At 40.6% G+C, this 24,062-nt stretch overlaps 1 protein-coding gene across 2 annotated transcripts in view; it reads right to left on the reverse strand.

Moving 5' to 3' along the window:
* Nucleotides 1-24,062, reverse strand: part of LARP1 (La ribonucleoprotein 1, translational regulator) — a 106,857-nt gene that overhangs the window by 43,745 nt on the left and 39,050 nt on the right. For both annotated transcript variants that reach the window (XM_058166576.1, XM_058166575.1), the window contains exon 2: nucleotides 3,483-3,544. In XM_058166576.1, coding sequence (XP_058022559.1) covers nucleotides 3,483-3,544 — 62 coding nt within the window. The remainder of the gene's footprint in view (nucleotides 1-3,482; nucleotides 3,545-24,062) is intronic.

Consider the following 24,062-nt stretch of genomic DNA (forward strand, 5'->3'; position numbering starts at 1 on the left):
AAATCTGCTCTGAGCTGCACTCCAGATGTTCAAGTCCAGTGGAGCTGACTGAAACAATCGGCCCTGATTATTTTGGATTAATTTAAACTTGTAGTTTCCAAAGAAATGTTCCTTGATATCCCAGCAGCTTTCAATACAATTGATATGCTGTTGGGTGAGGCCATCTGACATCAAGGGGCCAGATACCATCCATATTCTGATGAGACTCAACTATACATCTCCATCCTGACTCAATAAAGTGATGTATCAAGATGCTTTCTCAGTGTCTGGAGGTGTGCGAGCCTGGATGAAAAGGAATAGTTACAAGTTCAACTCTGGTAAAACTGAATTAAGCACTTCATCTTTGGCTCTGATTAAGGTAGCACCCCCTAATACAACTAGTTCTCTTATACTCTTAGAGGCCCTCTTACACTCTTGCTCAAGAAATAGGTGACAGCTATGGTCAAGAGAACCTTTGCACAAATCCATCTTGTGTGCCAACTGCTCCTCTTAAATTAGGAGGCCCTCACTCATACCTTGATCATTTCCATTTGGACTATTGCATGGGATTGCCATCCCAAAGCTGCAACTAGACCAGAATTCAGCAGCATAGGTATGCCTCACTTTACCCACATATCACCTCTCCTCTGTGAGCTGCACTGGCGCCTAGTGCACTTCCAGGTACAATTCAAGGTGTTGGTTTAACACCTGTAACTGTCTTCACAGCAAATGGCCATTTTATTTGCAAGACCAGTCTCCAATGTCTCTTTGTCCCATAAGGACTATCTAGCAATGTGGCCATGATCCAGCCCTATATATTAAAACATGTTATCTAATGGGACTAGTAAAGGGAGCTCTCTTTTTTGGTCATAGTACCTGGCTTAGGGAACAGCCTATCCTGCTAAAATTGGGATGGCCCTGACCTTGATGGCCTTTTATGGGGTGTTAAAAGATCCATATTTTTCGTTTAGCAATGGACCCACCTCATTCTGAATTATGATTATTGCATTTTTTAAGGGGCTGAGTGGAAAGTACAATCCATTTTCTTATATTCTTTTAAAATTTATTTTTATTCATATTAGCCACTTAAGAGTTGCATTTTGATTGTGAGGTCATATAAATCTATATAATTAATAAATGTACAGGAGGTAAAACACTACGTCTTCTGTAAATCTGAATCACTGTTCTGTTCATCAGATGAAAAAATAATTCTAGCAAATATATGCTCCCAACTAAAAACTGGATCCATAGTAGGTAATGTCTCTCAAAGATGGCTTCTGTATACATACAGGTCCTGTTGTGTTGAAAGAGGGAACTGAATTTACAGAACTAATGATTAGAATTGGAGAGGGTAAGTCTTCACAGTCAAAATAACAGAAGTGCAGTTGTACAACCTAGTTTAGCTAAATAAAGGAATACTGTGGCATTATCAGATATAGTTACTGAAAATGTTAGGGTTTAATCAATCTAGTCCTAATATTTCTCTGACACAAAAAGCACAGACCTTGTTCCTATAGGCTTCCTGCCTTTATTCTAATGCTGTTTTATTTTATTTATATATCAAATTTAGAGGCTGCCCATCTCACTCACAGAGTGAGCTGATTATTCACCAGGTCCTTAAAAGAAACCATGTGCCATATTTATCATGAAATCATTAGCAAAAAAGGATAGTAATTTCAAGAAACTAACAAATGTATCAACTTTTACAGAAGGCATTTAAAAAGAAATTGGTAGAATGAAGCTAATGAAAAGAATTTGGTTACTCTTAGATAACTGTTAGATGGGGTCATCAGTCATACAAAGGATAATTTTTTATAATAATAAAAGCTACATTTTTATACTAATTCAAGTTCAGGCCATAAGTCCAAATTCCTAGATATTTCAGACAGTCCTGGAAGAACCAGAGGTGGGAACAATTTAATTTAATTTAATCTATGATTTCATTCCGTCATCTGATGCAAAATCTCTGATGAAACAAAAGATAATTGGAAATAACCAAAATGCTATTCCCTTTTAGCATAAAGGCCAACAGGAAACAGTGTCCAATAGTCACATTTGAGTATGAAAGGGAAACTTTTGCTAAATTAGGGTAATTCTGAGAGACACTGAAAGGAAGAGCCAAGAAGGCTAAATCTCTTCATAATGTTTGGAAGTTTTTCAAAAGCACAATGATTAGGATTTAACTGGAAAGCATCCTACAATGTAAGAAAAGGTCAACTAAAGATAAAAAGAAGCCAGCAATTGTTCTCTAGTACTGCCCAGACTGTGGCAAAACTTCAAGAAATAAAAATCCTTTTTTAAGAAAGAGAATGAAAAAGCAGAAGAGTGTCAAGTTTTAATAAGCAATGCAGGGAAAAAAGAAACATCACCATGCTCTTTTGAGGAAAGCAAAGGAAAAAACAGGTTGAGGCAGTAACAAGGTATTTAAAAATCAATTGGAGCAAGATCCTGGCCAGGCTGGATTGTTGGATATTCAAAAGTGTAAGAAATATTCGATATGGAGATTACAGATAAAGTAAATGAATATTTTTTCCATTTGGTGTTCATTAGAACAGATCTGGGATAAATGTCTGTACCCATATTGACTCAATCAGGGAAGGAATCCAATCAACTAAGAAAACTAAGTAACAAGAGATTCTTGGATATCTTGAGAAATAAATCTCCAGACACTGATTTATTTATTTACTTATATTTCAGATTTCTTAACTGCCCATCTTCTTCAGAGAGGGACTCTAGGCAGTGTAGAAGGGTTCTGGGTGGTGTTTACCATAGTTATTAAAACTAAATTGTGAATTCGAAAGAGAGCAAAATACAACATCAAGTTTTTACAAAGGACTTGGGAGATTCATGAAGTTATACATCAAGCCAACAATGCTTGTTCCAAATCATTTGTTAGAAATAGTAATTTTAAAAAAATTAATAATAAAACACACCATAGAAAATTAGCACAGATTTTAGAAGAATAAATACTGTTTCACCAATCTTCTAGAGATTTGAGTGTCAAAAACCTGCTGACATTGCATATTTAGATTTTTAAAAAGTTTTTGATGAAGTTCTTTTCGTCTATTTTTGAGTAAATGGTAAGCATGTGATAAGATGATCTGTCCTGTTATCAATTCCTAAATAGTTAAAAAGACAAAAAGCACAAAAGTAAGAATAAATGGGCAATTTTATCTATGAAGAAAAAACTGTAGTCCTTTTAAGAACCAAGCCACAGCAATGTTTCTAACCGTTTGATACATGATTTGGGTAAAGCAGACAGCTGGTCTTTATGGATTATTCTAAAATAGTCAAGATTTTGAAAATTAAAAGTGATTGTTAAATTGCAAATGAGCTTTGAGCAAGTGATTCAATTTGAGCAAATGTAAAGTGATGCATTAAAAATCCTAACATCTCATTAGGATCTCTCTAGAATTAACCAGTTCATTAGGATGTACCATGCCTCCATTCCCCCCTCCCTCATGCAGGTATTTATTGGATAAAAGAACATGTTAGCCACATACCTTGCTTCCTTTCCTCTGCCTTAGGTTTGCTGCTTTCACCACTTTGGCTGGAGTTGAATGTTCTAATAAAAATTGAGAAAAGTCAAACATTAGAATGATATAATCATTTCTGAAATAATCTAGATTTCTGTACAGAAAATATACAATTTCCATTTCTGATTGAATCATTAAAATAAGAATAAGAATAGACTAGACTAGAATAGAATTTTTTATTGGCCAAGTGTGTTTGGACACACAAGGAATTTCTCTTGGTGCATATGCTCCCAGTTTACATAAAAGAAAAGATAGGTTCATCAAGAATTCTAAGGTATAACACTTAATGATAGTCATAGGGTACAAATAAGCAATCAGGAAACAATATCAATATAAATCGTAAGGATACAAGCAACAAAGTTATAGTCATATGCACCAAGAGAAATTCCTTGTGTGTCCAAACACACTTGGCCAATAAAAAATTCTATTCTAGTCTAGTCTATTCTTATTTTCGGGTAAACACAGTAAAAAAACTTAATGTTATGCTTCAATTTATACCAAATTGAATGTGTAGAACTGCAGATTCACCAGGATTGGATAGTGTGTCCAGGCTATAAATTGCATCTGTTCACTGAAGGAAAAAAAAAAGAGGGGGGACACTCTAAAGTCTGAATCCATGGGCAGTGATAGAATCATCCTTTATCTAGCATCCTTTCTTTGCGGGAACTGCCAGTGAAGCTGATAATTTGAGTCTCTACAGATATTAAATACTGAAACAGTATTACAATTTAACATATATCTAGATATATGCAGTCCCAACCAATCCAAAATCCAAAATCAAATCATGCTGCAAATTTCAGAATATTTTCTTAAGATTTCTTCTCAGTTTCAAAAGCATTGTTACAGTATACTGTACTACGGAGGGGAAAATGTAACAATATACTTTGTTCACCAATAGCAAAGAAAAGGATAGAAGGTCCTGAACATGGTTCACAACTATTAATAAAATTGTAAAACAGCTATCACATGGTTTCAGACATGATAATACACAACCAGTTGAATATGCTATCATTTTCATATTTGGCTATCAGTTTAGAATAATAATTGTTCTAGCAACCTTGGTAGATGAGGTACGAGCAGTATGAAATGGTTTACAAATTACATGCCAAAAATATTCATAATAACAATGTCATAGATAGTAGAGATTTAGAAAAGAGAATACCCATATTTTTCATAGATTTCTTGATTTAGCATACCATCTACAAGATATCGTTTTCTTCTAACTTTTCTGTAGTGATCTAGTACATTTCTCAGTTAATGGCTTTGTAGCTGTTTTAGAGCTGTAAGTAATGGTTACTAATTTGAATGTGTTACCTTAGCTATCTGGCTGGAATCGATGGAAAAATAGAATGGTTTCAAATATACTACTTTATAGGTGATACAAGCATTTTATACTGAAATACAGTTAAAATTGAATAAGTCTTCCCGTTCTATGTCAATTTGCTGATTAGTTCAGGTACAGTATATTTGAGATTCTTATGTTTCCAGAGAGAGAGAGAGAGAGAGAGAGCTTGAGTACAAGCTTCTGTTGTTTTTACTGCAAAACTTGTCAGTTTAACCCCATATAATTAAGGCATTTATACTGTAACAATACTCTCAACAGATTATGAGTTTTAGCAATATTATTTTCTTCTACTGCTTGTTTATATGGACTTCGGATAGATAAAAACTCAAGTGCCACTTAACACATGCACATACAGTATCTCAAAACTCACTAACATATTCATTGCTAATATTATCTCATCTTTCCCTGTCAGTTGCTCAAGTTCCAAAGGTTAGACTTAAGCCTCACAATATTCAAAGCCCTAAGCAAGTACGCTACATTCAACAGAATTCTGAAGAAAAATTCCTGATGAAATCAAATAGAGTAGATGCTCTGTCAAACTAACGGAACTTCAAGTATTGCTATAAAAGTACTTGAATTCATTTTATTCAATAGTTATTGAACTTCCTCTGTCTTCTTTTAATGAAACAATGTGATAAAAAGGGAATATGCCCAACACACAATCTATTTTGGAAAAGTGCATTATAGAAATGCCATGCAGTTTGAAGGGATTTGTTTCAAGTTTGGGAACAAGTTGTTTCCAATGAGCAGAGAAATGTTTAAATAGTATCATGGATGACACTATCAGGTGAGGTAACCAAAAGCTGAGCCTGCAAATGAAAAAGTGTGTAAGCACCCCTTGGAACCATGTTACAAAAGATAATCTCTCAGAAGAGATGTAGGCAACTTTACTGTATCCAAATGGCAGAAGCTGAGGACAGCTTCTTGATATGAAGCATGTCTAAAATCTGCTTTGCAGCAGGCAACTGCGCATCTTAAAATATAACCCAATCCAATTCTGGGTCACAAGTCTGCCTATTGCACTTCAGCAATTCCGGGCAGAGTGTTAAGCTGTTCCACACTATAGGTATTAAATACCTTCATGCTGTCTTACTTCTGCTTAGGAAGATTATATAATGAATATAATATGAACAGTGGTGGGATTCAAATAATTTAACAACCGGTTCTCTGCCCTAATGATTTCTTCCAACAACCAGTTCACCAAACTGCTCAGAAAGTTAACAACCGGTTCTCCCGAAGTGGTGCAAACTGGCTGAATCCCATCACTGAATATGAATAAATATAATAAGGATTTTTCTAGGGTCCTAATAATCTGTGATACAATTTTTTTGTGACCATCTACTCCATAAACATATATTCAACATGTATCAGAATCTTCTGCCAAAATATTGTTGTTGTTGTTTTTTTTTGGGGGGGGGGAGACTTTGATGCTATATATCAGGGGTTTCAAACTCAATTTCATTGAGGGGTTTCATCAGGGATGCATTTGACTCACGGGTGGGCATGGGCAGGGTGGGCGTGGGCAGCTCAACATCACTCATGTCCAGGATGCCTGTGGTGGCCCGAGCACTCTGCCACTCTGAGCTCCCAAGCTCAGTTTTCGGCTGCAACAGCCTCCTGCAACCCTCTGCCAGTGAAAACAGAGCTCAGGAGGGCCCTCACAAGCTCCGTTTTCACTTGCAGAGGCACCATGGGCCAATCCTTTGCTGTTTCCAGGGCGGCCCTGTGGGCCAGATCTAAGCACCTTGGAGACCAGATCCGGCCTCGAGTCTGACATCTCTGCTATATGTGCTGAGGACAACAAGATTACTTTATGCATAAAAATGGAAGGACACTTTGATTTCCACAATAGATAAAGACAAAAATACAGATAATCCCTGCGTTACGAGTGTTCCCTTAGTGAACATTCGAAGTTACATGATAAGTGTCCCTTAGTGCTTATGAACAAGTCCCAAAACTACAAATGTTGCAGCCTCATGGCACTTGTTCACCCTTATGAACAACCGCAGGGGCTCTGCAATATTCGTCCTGCCTATCCCCTCCGCTCCGCACTTTGCTTGCTAAAACAAAGCATTAGAAGGTCGGGTCCACCTCTCCAACGCTCCATTTTGGTCTGCAAAGTGCTGGGCGAGGCCTGCGCAGGCCAAAATGGAGCTTCCAATACTTCTGTTTTACCCAGCAAAGTACCAGGCAGGGCCTGCGCAAAATGGAGCTGCTAAGGGGCAAGCATAGCTGAGAGTCTGGACAGGAAACAGCTTACTAGATCTTCGCACAGTAAGTGACCTGGTGTGGCAGGTTGGGTGGGGGGGGAAGCAATTGTGGGGAGCATGAGGTATTTCAGTGGGTCGGGGAGGCCTTGGGTTGTCTTAAGAAGGTGGCCTGTTCCATCACTATGCCCCCATGGCCTTCCCCAACCTCATATGCACTTAACAAGCCTCGCATTTGATTAGCGAATGCGTGGGCAAAAGGAGGGAATCATCGCATTCAAGGTACGACATTCACTCCCACGAATCCTCAGGTTACAAATGGAACAGGCAAATTCCATTACATTCATAACTCAAGGATTATTTGTACAACTACATTCTCTTTCAACTTGGAAGCCGCTTCTGGACTTTGTGCTTAAGGTGGAAAGGGACTCGGAAGTCAATGACTTCCTTTTTTCCTTCTTTTCTACACTTTTCCTTATTTTTCCCTATCATTTATTTTGTATTTTTGTATTGTTATAGTATTAATATAAACTAAATTTTAGAAAATAAAACTAGAAAACAATAGAATATCTTCTGCTAAATGCTTACAATTTATTTTTTTCAAAAAAGGCTAGTAAGATAACATCAATACCCAAAGGAGATCAAACTACAGAAAAAAGCAAACTACTAATGTGATAAATCTAGAACTATATGAAAATAACAAAGAAGGTGCAAGTGAAAAACAGAATTGCCATAGAGTGTCTATATTACAGGAGTACTTTTTGTTGATATGGACAATACAGAAATTATTTACCTCTTAACAGAGCACAACAACTCCAGGTTAGTTATAAGCATGCAACTCTTTCTAGGATTCCAGAAAATCAGAAACTTCTTATTTGGGTACTAAAACAACAGGCGGTGGTTGTTGCTATCTTCCCAGTGGTTCCTCTGAATGTTTATTTGCTAAGGTTTGTTAATGATTGTCTAATTTGGGGTCAATCAATAAAACATTTCTCACTAAAAATCAGTATAAAGGAATTTATATGTAGAAGACTACCATTAATGCTGTTTCAATTTTGGATAATACCATAAAGGCAGAAAACTCTATACAAAGAAAATAGAAAAATAATAGCTAGTCTAATATTAATTATAGATCTACTTCCCCTCCCCCAGTCCTGCTTGCTGCCTCATCATGGTATGGGGGGAGGGGCAAAGAAGACTGGGAGTGTATGCCAAGAATTTATAATCACAGTAGGGTCACCTAAGGCAAGAAGGCATCCCAGTTGACAACAGCTAAAACAACAGGTATTTATCCATGATACAGGAAGATGCTTGAGGTGGACAGTCACTTTAGTAACAATTACAAAGGCATCATTTCATTTTACATGGGAGAAGGCAAAAGTAAACCACTCCTATATTTTACCAAGAAAGCTGCTGGATAAAATGTATAACATGACTGATGATACAGTCTAGATGAAGGGCCTCCCAGGTTAGATGGCACTCAACATACTACTTTTATTTTTTATTTATTTATTTATTATTTATTTATTTTATTTATTTGCATTTATATCCCGCCCTTCTCCGAAGACTCAGGGCAGCTTACACTATGTTAAGCAATAGTCTTCATCCATTTGTATATTATATACAAAGTCGATTTATTGCCCCCAACAATCTGGGTCCTCATTTTACCTACCTTATAAAGGATGGAAGGCTGAGTCAACCTTGGGCCTGGTGGGACTACTGAGGAAGATTTTAGTGTTTATTACGAAAGTAGATAAAGCCTTGGAACATCTACCATATTTTTCGGAGTACAAGACGCACCCTTTTCCCCCAAAAAAAGAGGGTAAAAATCTGGGTGCATCTTATACACTTCCTTACTGCGCATGTCTAGGATGGACGTTTGATGATTTCTCGGAGCGGGCCTGGCAGAGATGTCCCGATCGCTGCGATCGTCCCGATTGCAGACGACCTAGCCGTCCTGGTTTTCCTGGCCGGATGGATGAACTGCTCAGCAACCGCGTGAGAAGCTTTTTGCCCTCGTGGAGTCCGCGGTTGTTGAGTCCCGGGTCAGGAGCCAAGTCAGTGGAACGGGCGGTGAAATGGCGGCGGCTGGATGGGGCGGGGCAATTGAAGCTCCGGCCTATTTTCCGGCCTACTTTTTGGCCCTCTCCTGGCTTCTTTCGGCTTCTTTCGGCTATCTTCCGGTCTCCAGCCTCCTTTTCGATTCTGATGGCGACGGTATGGATGAGGGTCGTTCTGATCTTTGACCCCAACAACGGATAGAGGACACAGGAGTCCCGGCTTAGCCCTGATTACAGCTATGGTAGCCCGGCTTAGCTTTCGATCTAAGGAAGGGCCCAAGCTAAGCAACGGATGTAAGACTCACGGGTCCCCGCAGTGAAGGGGGCGGCCCGCAACCGTTGCCACGAGGGCGAAGACGTCTTGTTGGGGTGGTGGATGACGTCTGAGCTACTCACGGCAGTGACCGTAGTAGGCCTTTTCCATCTTTCCACCCCCCCCATTTTGGAATGCCATCTGGACCTGTTAGGGCTGTTTTGGGCCGACTATTTCTCCCTCGTGGTCTGTGTGTGCGATGGTGTTCTATGATGATGCGCATTACATGGTAATCCTCCCCCCCTGGACTCTGGAACTTGGATGGGGATTTGGACTTTGGATTTGGGAGTTCAGACTCCCTCCTAGACTTTGGAGCTTGAAGAGGGTTTTAGATGGTCGCAACTGCTTTGCCAGGCTTGCCTCAAGATCTGGCAAGGCCCTGGGACACGTTTGCTTGCTGTTCGGGACTGGACTCATTTTGGCTAATCTATGGTAAGACCTGCCTTATCCTGGTTCTTCCCCCCCCCTCCCCGGACTCCCTGTTGGTGGGGAGTGGGGTGTATTGGAGGGGAATAGACTGGCAGCTGCGTCATCTTAAACATCTCCTATTTTAACATCATTTTGAGGATTTCATGAGAGCACCCATCTCGTCTTCACCATCTCGCCTTATCATCTTTATCATCTTTACCATCTGTGGGCTTTTGTTATCGGCCCCTAAAATTATGACTGCCATACTATCACCAGTGGTCTGGGATGAACTCTTTTTATGCCAGTTTGGCCCAATATGAGATATGAGATACTCTTCGTTGGAACTCCATCATCTGCGAGGTTCCCCCGCCTTGCAGGAATGGCCCTCTACGTTATCGGGGGCCTATCTCAATGATGGGTTTTGGGACCCAGAGAAATGGCATGCGGCAAGAAGGAACCTTTGGGGTTTTTTAGATAGATTTTTAAGGGGAGGGAGGGTGAAGTCGGGTAATGGGGGATACTCGTCGGGGAGGGGTTTTTTAAAGGGGGGGAGGGAAGAGTCGGGTAGGGGGAGAAACCCGTCTGGGAGGGTATGTCCAGTCCCAGCGTCTGCTCACGGAATCATTCTACCTAGTCCGAAGGGGGGGAAGACGGTGTTCATAGTGTAGAGTATCGTTCCATCTGTACGGTAAGTGGGAGGGGCAGATATGGCGGAGGTGAGGGGCCGCATCGTTCTTTGGGAGCACGTGTTTGCTGTTTAAAAGCGATCACATGCTCCGGCCCCTCAGTCCTTACTCGTTTCCCGGATGGTCAAGACCCTCAAAGCTTGGGTCTTCGGCTGATGCTGTGCAATGCCCGGTCCGTAGTTAATAAGGCTCCCCTGATTTGTGATATTATTCAGAGGGAGGCCGCGGACTTTACGGGCATTACGGAGACCTGGTTGAGCACAGAAGGGGGTGTACCCCTGGTTGAACTGTGCCCTCCGGGTTTCCGAGCATTCCACAGCCGAGAACCCAAGGTAGGGGTGGAAGGGTGGCGGTTGTGATTAGAGAAAGTCTAGAGCCGAGGGAGTCCATTGTGCCTCAGATAGCCAGTTGTGAATCCCTCCTTGTGAAGTGGGGCCATAGGAATCAGATGGGTTTGTTGACCACGTACCTGGCTCCTTGCTGCGTGACTACAGCCCTACCTGAGCTGCTGGAGGTGCTGGCCGGAGTGGCGGTTGAGATTCCCAGACTTTTGGTCATGGGGGATTTCAACTTGCCATCGGCCGGCTTGTCATCAATGGCAGTCCAGGAGTTCCAGGCTTCCATGACGGCCATGGACCAGATTCAAGTAACTGATGGCCCTACACACATTCGGGGTGGCACACTGGACTTGATTTATATCTCTGAACAGTGGTTTAATGATCTGGAATTAGGAGATTTAGCGACGGAACCTGTGTCATGGTCAGATCATTTTCTCCTTTGCTTGGACTTTCGGACCGCCGCTCATCACCGCAGGGAGACGGAACCAATGCATTGGTTCCGTCCCAGGCGCCTGATGGACCCCGAGAGGTTCCTAACGGAGCTTGGGCCATTCCCCGAGGATCTTGCCCATGGCACAGCTGAAAAACTAGTAGCAGCCTGGGAACAGGCCGCGGCTGGGGCTTTGGATCGTGTCGTGCCTTTGCGACCTCTGACCCAGCGTAGATCTCAATTGGCTCCTCAGTTTTCTGAGGAGCTGAGAGAGATGAAACGCCGGAGAAGACGCCTAGAGAGTACCTGGAGGTCTAGCCGTTCCGAGGCTGATCGGACACTAGTTAGGTCTTTTTCTAATACCTACCTAGTGGCACTGAGGGAGGCGAAACGTTCTTACATTTCCACCCTCATTGCGTTGGCAGATAACCGCCCAGCCGCCCTGTTTCGGGTGACCTGCTCTCTCCTTCATCAGGAGGGGCGGGATGACCCCTTGCAGGGACGTGCTGAGGAGTTTAACGGTTATCTATACAATAAAATCGTTCAGCTTCGGGATAGTTTAGACCAAAATTGCGATGATCCAAGTGAGATGACGGAGACGCGTCTTGTTGAGGTTATGTGAGACGAGTTTGATTCTGTGGCTCTCGAGGACGTGGACAGGTTACTGGGGAGGCTACATGCAACCACATGTTTACTGGACCCGTGTCCCTCCTGGTTGGTGCTGGCCACACAGGAGGCGACACGAAGCTGGTTCCAGGAAATTATAAATGCTTCATTGTTGGAAGGGGTTTTCCCCACCGCCTTGAAAGAGGCGGTGGTGAGACCCCTCCTCAAGAAGCCTTCCCTGGACCCGGCTATTTTAGGAAATTATCGTCCAGTCTCCAACCTTCGCTTTGTGGCGAAGGTTGTAGAGAGTGTGGTGGCATGGCAGCTCCCCCGGTACCTGGATGAAGCTGTCTATCTAGACCCATTCCAGTCCGGCTTCCGGTCCGGACATAGTACGGAGACAGCTTTGGTCGCGTTGGTGTATGACCTCTGGAGGGCCAGGGATAGAGGTTGTTCCTCTGCCCTGGTCCTGTTAGATCTCTCGGCGGCTTTTGATAGCATCGACCATGGTATCTTGCTGCACCGGTTGGAGAGTTTGGGAGTGGGAGGCACCGTTTATCGGTGGTTCTCCTTCTATCTCTCTGACCGGATGCAGACGGTGTTGACAGGGGGGCAGAGATCGACCGCGAGGCACTTTACCTGTGGGGTGCCTCAGGGGTCGATTCTCTCGCCTCTCCTGTTCAACATCTATATGAAGCCGCTGGGCGAGGTCATCAGTGGCTTCGGGGTGAGTTACCATCTGTACGCTGATGACACGCAGCTGTACTTTTCCACCCCGGACCACCCCAACGAAGCTGTCGAAGTGCTGTCCCGGTACCTGGAAGCTGTACGGGTCTGGATGGGGAGAAACAGGCTCAAGCTCAATCCCTCCAAGACGGAGTGGCTGTGGATGCCAGCACCCCGGTACAGTCAGCTGCAACCGCAGCTGACTGTTGGGGGCGAGTCATTGGCCCCAATGGAAAGGGTGCGCAACTTGGGTGTTCTCCTGGATGGACGGCTGTCGTTTGAAGATCATTTGGCGGCCGTCTCATGGAGAGCTTTTTACCAGGTGCACCTGGTTCGCCACTTGCGCCCTTTCCTTGACCGGGATGCCTTATGCACGGTCACTCACGCTCGTCACTTCTTGTTTGGATTATTGCAATGCTCTCTACATGGGGCTTCATCTGAAGTGCACCCAGAGGCTTCAGTTAGTTCAGAATGCAGCTGCGCGGGTGATTGAGGGAGCCTCACGCTGCTCCCACGTAACACCGCTCCTGCGCAGTCTGCACTGGCTTCCTGTGGTCTTTCGGATGCGCTTTAAGGTTTTGGTTACCACCTTTAAAGCGCTCCATGGCTTAGGGCCCGGGTACTTACGGGACCGCCTGTTGTTACCTCATGCCTCCCACCGACCTGTACGCTCACACAGAGAGGGTTTTCTCAGGGTGCCGTCCGCCAAGCAATGTCGGCTGGCGGCCCCCAGGGGAAGGGCCTTCCCCTGGTTTGCGCCAATTACCCGACCTTCGGACCTTTCGCTGTGAGCTGAAAACGCATTTGTTTATTCAAGCGGGACTGGCTTAAATTTTTAATCCTAAATAATTTTCATTAATAATAATAATAATAATAATAATATTTTAATTTGTATACCGCCCTTCTCCGGAAGGACTCAGGGCGGTGAACAGGCAGATAAAATATAAATACACACAATAATTAAAAACATCCCTTAAAAAACTAATTCAAATGCCCAAAAATGTTAAAAAACGTACTCCCCCGTAAAATAACAAAATTTTAAAAACCCATCCAATAAAAATAAAAATCAGGCTAGTCCAGCCATACGAAATAAATAAGTTTTAAGTTCGCGGCGAAAGGTCCTAAGGTCAGGTAATTGTCGAAGTCCGAGGGGAAGTTCGTTCCACAGGGTCGGAGCTCCCACAGAGAAGGCCCTTCCCCTGGGGGCCGCCAGTCAACACTGTTTGGCTGACGGCACCCTGAGGAGTCCCTCTCTATGGGAGCGTACCGGACGATGGGAGATAGAAGCCGGCAGTAGGCGGTCCCGTAGATAGCCCGGTCCTAAGCCATGGAGCGCTTTAAACCACCCCAACGAAGCTATCGAAGTGCTGTCCCGGTGTCTGGAGGCCGTACGGGTCTGGATGGGGAGAAACAGGCTCAAGCTCAATCCCGCCAAGACAGAGTGGCTGTGGATGCCGGCATCCCGGTACAGTCAGCTTAATCCGCGGCTGACCATCGGTGGCGAGTCATTGGCCCCGATGGAGAGGGTCCGCAACTTAGGCGTCCTCCTGGACGAACGGCTGTCTCTAGAAGACCATTTGACGGCCGTCTCCAGGAGAGCGTTCTACCAGGTTCGCCTGGTACGCCAGTTGTGCCCCTTTCTGGACCGGGATGCCCTATGCACGGTCACTCACGCACTCGTGACGTCTCGCCTGGATTACTGCAATGCTCTCTACATGGGGCTCCCCTTGAAGGGCATCCGGAGGCTGCAGTTAGTTCAGAATGCGGCTGCGCGGGTGATAGATGGAGCCCCCCGTGGCTCCCGTATAACACCCATCCTGCGCAGACTGCACTGGCTACCTGTGGCCTTCCGGGTGCGCTTCAAGGTCTTGGTGACCACCTTTAAAGCGCTCCATGGCATTGGGCCGGGTTATTTACGGGACCGCCTACTGCTACCGAATACCTCTCACCGACCCGTGCGCTCTCACAGAGAGGGTCTCCTCAGGGTGCCGTCAGCGAGGCAATGTCGTCTGGCAACGCCCAGGGGAAGGGCCTTCTCTGTGGGGGCTCCCACCCTTTGGAACGAACTACCCCCCGGACTCCGTCAGCTTCCGGACCTTTGGACCTTCCGCCGCGGGCTTAAAACATACTTATTTAATTGTGCAGGACTGAGCTAGATTTTAAATTTAGGGGTTTTAATTGGGTTTTATTTGTATATTTTAATTAAAGGGCTTTAAAATAAGTTTTTTAATTGTTTTTATTCTGTATTTATGTGTTTTTAAGCACCTGTGAACCGCCCTGAGTCCTTCGGGAGATAGGGCGGTATATAAATATGATTAAATAAATAAATAATAAATAAATAAAGGTGGTAACCAATACCTTGAAGCGCACCCGGAAAACAACAGGTAGCCAGTGCAGTCTGCGCAGGATAGGTGTTATCCTGAATTGGGGTTATTATTTATGAATTTTAAGGGTTTTAAATTTGTTCGTTTTAAATTTCGGCCATTTATGGATTATGCTTGTTTTAACTTTTTGTTTTAATTGTACATTGTGTTGTTTTTATAATTTGGCTGTACACTGCCCTGAGTCCTTCGGGAGAAGGGCGGTATAAAAATCTAAATAAATAAATAATAAATAAATAAATACTCCGAATGTAGTCCCGCTCAGCTTCTCAAACAGAGGTTTCAGAGGCTGAAAAAAGCCCCAAACAGAGCTTCACAGAGCTTAGAATAAACGCCCCAAACAGAGCTTCAGAAAAAAAGCCCCAAACAGAGCTTCAGAAAAAAAGCCCCCAAATAAAACTTCAGAAAAGAAGCTCCCAAACAGAGCTTCAGAGGCTTTTTTTCTGAAGCTGTTTCAGAGGCTTTCAAAGGCAGAAAAATGTTTTTTTCTGAAACAGTTTCTCAGAGGCAGAAAAAAAAAAAGCAAAAAAAAAGCAAGGCACAGAGCTCACAACCAAGGAACCTGTTGTTAAAATTCACAGCTGATTGGGGGTATTCTGGGAGGCCGATCCACCTGCCAATCAGCTTTTTTCTTATTTTCCTCCCCAAAAACTAAGGTGGGTCTTATACTCCGGTGGGTCTTATACTCCAAAAAATACGGTAATTTGCTGACGTTACTCCGTAGGAAAATAAAATGTGAAGCTGAAAAGACAATTATAGTGGGAACATGGAACCTAAGAAAAGTGAATGTGGTTTCGAAAGCTCAGCTATGAGCTTTCACTGGCATGTTAGGCATTAGCACATTCAGTAGACTGGAATTGGACACTTTCAGTTAAGATAATGCTATCTATTGCTTAAAACATGGAAAACAAACCGAACAAAGAAAGGAACAATGCTGCTTTCTTTAGTTAGAAAGGATAACAAAAACAATACACTTTATGACCAAATGATGTCAATTTGATTTTGTGGACAACCTTTTAATAATAAAAAATATCCAAGTTTGTGCTCCAACTATTGATGCAGAAGAGGAGGTGGTTGCATTTTATAATTTATGTATTCATATATCACATTTAGAAATGATCAGATGCAACTTGAAATCAACAGAACTGTAATCAAGTTGTGCTGCTTGAGGTTGGAGACTGAAATGTGAAAGTTGGAAATATTAAGAAAAATGAAGTTAGATTTTATGGAAACCAAGTGAAGCAGGAGAATGAATTATTAATTTCTGCCAATTAAATGACTTTTCCATTTTAACAATCTTCAAAAACTAATATGACAATATAGGGAATCACCACATGTAGTACACAAATGTCAAACTGACTACATATTATGTAGGGGTTGGGGAGCTCAGTTGCAACAGCAAAGAGATAACCAGGCACTGACTGTAGAAGACATCTCAAATTGCTCATGTGCAACTTCCAAGTTAAGTTAAAGGTGAAGAATGTCAACAGGCTTCCACAATATGATCTTGAGCATATACTCATTTTCCTGGAGAACATAAAGCATTGTTTTGAAGTATTAAACTTCATTATAGGGATTTAGAGAAATTGTAGAATGAACTCAAAGAAACTGTTAAGGATAAATGTGAAAAGGGACTGCCAAAAAGCACAAAACAGAAAAAAGCAAACTGGATGTCAGAATAAACCACAGAAATTACCAAGAAGACAACAGAAGACAAAGCCAAGGAAGACAAAGATCTCAGGAAGGAACTTTACAAAGAATTTAAGAGTTCACGGTTAGAACACCGAAGATGGAAATAGATATAGAAAACAGAACACTCTTCCAAATGATCTCTGAATTTGGAAGGAATTTCCACCCTCAAACTGATATGCTAAAGGACATCAACACCAATACAACAGATTCAAAGAAGATCAAACAAAGATTAAGGAGCATAGAGAAATTCTTTACTGTAGAAATGTCAACATCTAAGACACTACTTAGAAGAATCTCTAGTACTAGAAGACAGAGCAGCACTCCCATTATTATCCAGTTGGAAGACTACAGAAAAGACTACACCAAAGCTCAGGAACAAAAGACCAGGACCACACCCACGCAGGATGCTACGAAACGGCCGACCAATCTGCAAACACCCACTCCATCTACCAATCAGGATGCAACCACAGAGCCAACCAACCCACTCACAGCAACACTTCCCACCTCAACCAATCTGCAAACACCCACTTCATCTACCAATCAAGATGCAATCAAATAGCCAATCAACCCGCTCACAGCAACACTCCCCACCTCCCCACCAGTATTTATAGAGAGACGGCAGCTACGACCACTCTTTGTTCGAGAAACACGAAGCCAAAGACACCAGCCTGAAGATGATGAATGAGACCTCGTCGAAACGTCACCAAGATACTCTCCCCCTTACACGGGAAAAGAACCGAAAATGCCAAGACCTACATACCTATACCCGTGAAAACCTACGAAAACACACACACACACACACACACATACACATTTCCCCGAAAATATGACCTACTCAGAAAGTGAGTCCTAGCTTGATTTTTACACATGTGCCCAATAGAAGCCTACCCCCAATATAAGCCCTAATTAAGATCCCGCCTCCTCCATGGTGCACAAAAATTAAGAAAAATTAAGGTAGGGTGGGGATGGGGGTGGTGGACCGCCTTACTACTATCTTTGGATAGTTGCAGTAAGGCCTTGCACCCCTCGGGTCTTCTGCAGCCGACAATGCTTTCCTGAAGGCCTCTGTAGTCGATAACAGAGCTTTGGATCAATCCGGAGCTGTTATAGGCTGCAGAGACCTTCAGGAAAACCTTGCTGGCTGAAGAAGTTTCTGCAGGCCTCTGACAGCAAAAAGGAGGCTGGGGGCAATGCGCTCAAGTGAGGTGAGTAAATGGACATTTCCCCCTCCCCTCAAAAATAAGACCTGGTACCTTTTTTGGTGGCAAAAAAAAATGTAAGTCAGGGTCTTATTTTGGAGGAAAACACATACATATATATACATATACATACAATATATTACAATATATTCTTATTTTTTCCTTTTCTGCATTTATTTTTTTAGTTTGCATTTGTTTTTATCATTTTAATTGCAACTTAGCTTTAAATTTGTAGAATACATGTTTCTGTAATAGTAAATTTCATTTGCTTTTTTCCATGGTTACTCATTTTTTTAAAAAAAGAAATAAGCCTCAAGATATAGTGTACATTTATAATACATATAATTATATAAAAATATAAAACAAGATGCTTCATAAGATATCAAATGCAACCACAAATTTGGAAACAAGACATAGGGCTAATTATAATTAAGATTCCTATTTTTCCAGTCTCAGAATCCCACTGCTGATCTGCAGCATGTTTTGGAAAAAACATCTTGATGGGAGTCCTATAGAATGCTGGAGTTGTAATTCCAGTATGTTTGGAAGATCAAAGCTTATGGAATTCTAGTATAGAAGAATATACATACAGAATATCTATAGAAGTCTAAACTGCAAGAGGGCATTTTATGAAAGAAGTTGAAAGTTCTTTATCCTGCAATATCAGTAACTCTGCAGTCAGGTTTCTGCAAAATGAGAATTCTTCTTTTAAAAAAATTATTGTGGTATTATCACCATTCTGAAACTTTAACATGCAGTTAAAATACAATCCTTCAATAAAGGATTTTATCAACCAACAAAAAAATATATCCTATTAGTCTTCTTATTCCTATATAAATTCTATGTTAACTTGTCACTTTTTTTTAAAAAAAAGACTAAGAATAGTCAATTATCTCTATACATTTGGTATTAGCATAAACAGTACAGTATGCATCCAATATTGTTCACATAAAAATTCTTTTTGTGCTGTATAGGGAAAAGAACAAGGTAATGATTTACATGTTCAAGGTCATTTGTTCAAAAGATTATACTTCTCATTCTAATTCTAATTCTAATTCAAAGGGCATCCCAGTCCCCGTTTTAAAGAAACACAAACTGCTAGGTCACTCTGTCTTTCCAATCACTCCAAAGACAAGAGAAGAGAGAGAAAGGAAAATAAAGCTTAACTGTACCTCCTCATTTGTAGTATGTGAAACCGAAGAAAAGGATTCTCGGGAAAATCCAAAAGTTGACTGCCTTTTAAAAACGTTATTTGTAAATTAATCAGTTGGTAGATCAGATGAACACCTAGCTTTTAAGTGTCCAAGTTTCTAACCCAATCTCAAGCATACAGTCAAAAGTAAAAGAATTATTAACAGAAGAAAGGGGGAGGAGGAAAAGTACACTCTGGAGTGGGTTGGTTTCTGAAGAGTTCCCAGCTGAATGCCATGTTAATCCTTCCACCTGTGTTTGTCTATCATAACCTTGGATTAGAACTCTTGAGAAAATCTACATATTTTTTTCAGCTGTCACAAGGCACCTCCATGAACAGAAAGCAACTACCTTCTAAATTTTTAAACATATAGAAGCATCTGCCCAAAACTTTAAGCAAAGATGGAAGTTGAGCTATGCATTTCCAAATAGTTGCTTCAAAGCATGCAGAAATATAAACCTTGTACCTGTCTGTAGCTTCTTAAAGAAATATCTTTCCTTGGTACCATGCAGAGAAACACACAGCCCTAATATTTTGAATCCAGAACACTTTAATTGTTGCACCAACTTGCCAACCCCAAAATAACCTAAAAATATTTGTCAAAACTTTCTTTATATATAAGTTAAGCAATGTCTCAATTTAGGCATCATATAAAGCCACAAAAACTTAACTTCTATAGAACCAGACAATTGTTCCATCTGCTTTAATAGTCTACAAAGTAATTGACAGCACTTCTATACATTTTAGGCACATTGCAATTCCTGTGCTACCTGAAACAATGAAGGGCTGAACTATTTTGCATGCAAAGCATGCACATTAGTATTTTCCCCTCACAGACTACTAATAAGGGAGGGGGGAAAAACGTTCTCATTAATTGCTATACAAGTACAGTACTTTGAACAATACTGCAATACAGGAATAACTGAATCAATACTATTTGTTGATAGAATTAAGCTCTAAAATATTCAAAAGAAATGATTACTGCCTAAAAGCACTATTGTTTTAAGACAAGAGAGAATCCCAGCTCTGCCTTCATGCACATATGCAGCTTGGCCTCTAATGAAAAACTTATTAACAGTTAATTATTACCTATTCAAATACATGATCTCTGCACAGACTGGCAGCCAAGGAAAGCCAAGAATGATCTTTCTCTATTAAAGCAGAGTCAACTATATCACACTGCCAACAATGCTTCATCTCTGCTCTTTCTTCCATGACAATGACTGTTCTCTACTGGAGAAAAGAAATCTTCCTTTCACTAGACATCTTGCATTTGCACTACTAAGGTGCACTACTGTGCAGAAAACGCAAAGGTTCAATTGAGTGACAAACCACAGTGGAAATCAAAGCAATGTGTTCTGCAGGAGGCCATTCTGAGAGCAACACTGCACATGAGTATGTATATTTCTGTGTGTGTGTGTGTGTGTGTGTGTGTGTGTGTGTGTGTGTGCGCGCACATGAGAGTAGAAGTGAATACAAAATTTTGTTTATAAAAATTCTGTTCAGAAGCCGTTCATCCTATGATTTTGATATGCATTTTAATAACTAATTTGGACATTGCATATTGTCCATAATCAATCTGAGTTGGACAGCCATGAAAGTTAAATACAGGCAGTCCTCAACTTTTGAATGTCACTTAGCAACCATTCAAAGTCCTAACGGCCTTCCAAAAGGTACTTTTGACCTTAATGTGAAGTTCTGGCAGCCCCCTCCCCAGTCACACAATCACATTTTGGGCACTCAGCAAGTGGCCCAAATTTACAGATGTTTCCAGCATCCCATGGTCACATTGTAAATTGAGGACTATCTGTACATAATAATTTGATACCCATGTTTTACCTACTGCTCTTCATGTTTTGGGCTTCAATTTCAATCAATTATAAATGTCCAGTGTTTCTAGGAATCTCAAATAGACCCAAAAAGGTGAGGATTTTTTTTTTCAATAGAAGATAATGTATATAGCTCAGGCATGAATTGTGGGGTCGGTTGGCTGTTTGCTGGCAGACATTATGTTCCCCAACTACATAGTATCAGTGTGAGATCATGCAGTTATCTAGTTGGATAATGGAACATCTACAAATGAACACTGTATTCAAATACCTAATTCAAAGTTAAGTATATCCACTGTTTCATCATTGTATCAATAAATTTAATATTTTATCTTGGGGCATTTAGAAGATCAATTTCTTACATATTTTATACAATACAGGTAGTCCTCAACAGTTCATTTAGTGACCATTCAAAGTTACAACGGCACTGAAAAAAGTGACTTATGACCGTTTTTCACACTTAGAACCATTGCAGCATCCTCATGGTCATGTGACCAAAATTCAGATGCTTGGTAACTGGTTCACATTTATGATGGTCATGTGATCTGCTTTTGCGACCTTCTGACAAAGAAAATCAATGGGGAATCCAGATTCACTTAACATATTACTAATTTAACAAATGCAATGGTTCAGGAAGGCAGCTGACATCACGGCGAAACGGTGCAGATGAGTGGTAGTGCCGTGAAGTCCCGTTGATTTCTTCAAATCCAGAGGCTCTAAGAGGCCGAAAGTCACCCTGTAGGGGTGACGAAGATAGAGGGGATGCTTCGGTGGTCGCAAGGAGAGCAGTCTCCTCATTTGACCCAAAAAAAGCCCCTTGAACTGGCAGAAGAGAAAACAGCCATTATGGCTGAACCGAAGCCATGACAGCTGAAACAGAAGAGAAAAAGGAAAGATCTTGTAAAATGTGCTCAGTCTGGCTAAGAACTTTTCTAACTTTTGCCATGGAATTTTCCCTAAAATATGCTTTAGAAAGTGGGACTCAACAGAGGTAAATAGTAGCGACTAAAATCTGGAGCTACTATCAGTTTTGGATAAGAAAGAAAAGAAATTGCAGACAGAAGTAATCTTAAAGGTAAAAGATAGACTGGTTTGGCTAGCTTTTAGCAACCTAAATCATTTCAAAATTCTGGATTATATTTTTATTACCTTCTTGATTTGAAGGACTTTGCAAAATTATTGGAAAATATTTTTGGAGACATTTTATTTACAGCAAAAGCAGAGGAAAAAACAGTGACACCTATTGGCCAGGAAGGCAACTTAAGAGCTGAAGAAAGTCAAAGAAGTGAAATGTGTTATATTTTGGGCAGATTAGCTGGAATACACAAAATAACACCTACAAACTGATTATATTTGGTGCTTGGAGACGGACTGTGAAAACATCCAACTTTCAGAACCTTGAGAATTATAAATATGCGTGAGAGTGTGAAACAGCTTGGAGTTTTGAAACAAAGTGGAAATTGTTAAGATACTATTTAATGGAGTGATTGTGTGAACTGTTCTAATATTGGCTATCTTGGTGTGATGAATAATTGGGATAGTGGGACTCTCACAGAGTATTGAGTAAATCGTTAGATTTATTAAAATAAGGCAAAATGGGGCAGGAGGAAATAAGTGTATTATTAAAAGAATTACTATTGATGCTCCAAGGTATGCAAGAAATGATGACAAGGAACCATAGAGAGATAAAAGAATTAATATATGGTGTATTTGTGAGACCAGAAATTTATGAGTAAGTGACACTGAGCAATGATCAAGAAACAAAGGAAGTAGAGGAGGAAATAGAAAGAATAGAGGAAAGGACAGGGGAGGAAAGATGACAAATGATACTAAAAGATAAAAAAAGAATAATTAGTAAATGATGAAATAGAAAAGGTAAATTACACCTCAAGAGATCAAAAAATAAAAGCGGATATACAGAAAGACACCCCTGAAGTGATGAAAAGATTATTGAAAGATGTACTGAAGGCTCAAAATAGTGTACAAGCAGTAGAAATAGAAGAAATACTTAGATCAAACACGAACAAGACAAGAAGATACAAGACCCCAAGGGAGGAGTATGGGAGATGTGCCAAGAAGTCAATAAGAGTAGAGATACAAAAGGAGGCAAGAGATGAGGGATAAATATAGAATACTGTTTAATACAGGAGTTGTTCTGTTAAGAACTAGTATAAAGATAGAAACTATAAATGGGGAAAATATTACTTGTTTAATTTGGAAATTATTTTATTAATGATTAGAAAATAGAAGCGGAAGTTAGAAATGTGGGAATGTAAACAAAGATGAAATAATTTGTATAATTGAGAAATGAATACTGAATAATCAAGATAAGTAAAGCTTATGATTATTTGGATAATGGTTATGTGATATTTATATATATATGATGTCTACAATGTTTAATATTATCAATTGATTATAGAGAAAACTGAACAGAGAGGTTAACTAAATAATGCAAAAAAACCCTAATAAGAATAAATGAAGACGATGGCGAATAGGATTTGAGAACAATAGTCATAATTATTGTCTATATAAGATTTACTATCTGTACTTAAAAAGAGATTGTACCTAGATTGTACACTGTTCTTGTGAATATAGAAATTTTATCTACAACCCAAGAAAATTGTAAAATAAAAAATAATAACAAAAAAACCCCAAATGCAATGGTTCATTTAATAACTGTGGCAAGAAAGGTGGCAAAATGGGGCAAACTCACTTAACAAATGTTTCACTTAGCAACATAAATTTTGGGCTCAATTGTGGTCTTAAGTCGAGGACTACCTATATTTTTAAAAGTGGGAATTAAAATAAAGAGAAATATTTCTATCCTTAGAAACTAGAAACTTATAAAGCACAACCAAAACTCTTGTTATTCCATGCCAAGGAAAATATTTAGATTCAACAATACTGCCTACAAACTTCAGGTCAAGCATGCAGAATCAGAATCCAAGTATCTTCAACTAAGTATAAAAGCAAATCTCAGAAAAAATATACACAAGCCAATGAAGATTATATTACATAAGAAACTTTCTGTAGGATTCTAGGTGACAGAAATCAATTACTACTTACTATAGTAATTACTAATTACTGTACTAAGATTCTACAGAATCCTGAAATTCAGAAAATCAAGACCATGCA

The sequence above is a fragment of the Ahaetulla prasina genome, chromosome 2 (assembly GCF_028640845.1).
Source record: "Ahaetulla prasina isolate Xishuangbanna chromosome 2, ASM2864084v1, whole genome shotgun sequence".
NCBI lineage: Eukaryota > Metazoa > Chordata > Lepidosauria > Squamata > Colubridae > Ahaetulla > Ahaetulla prasina.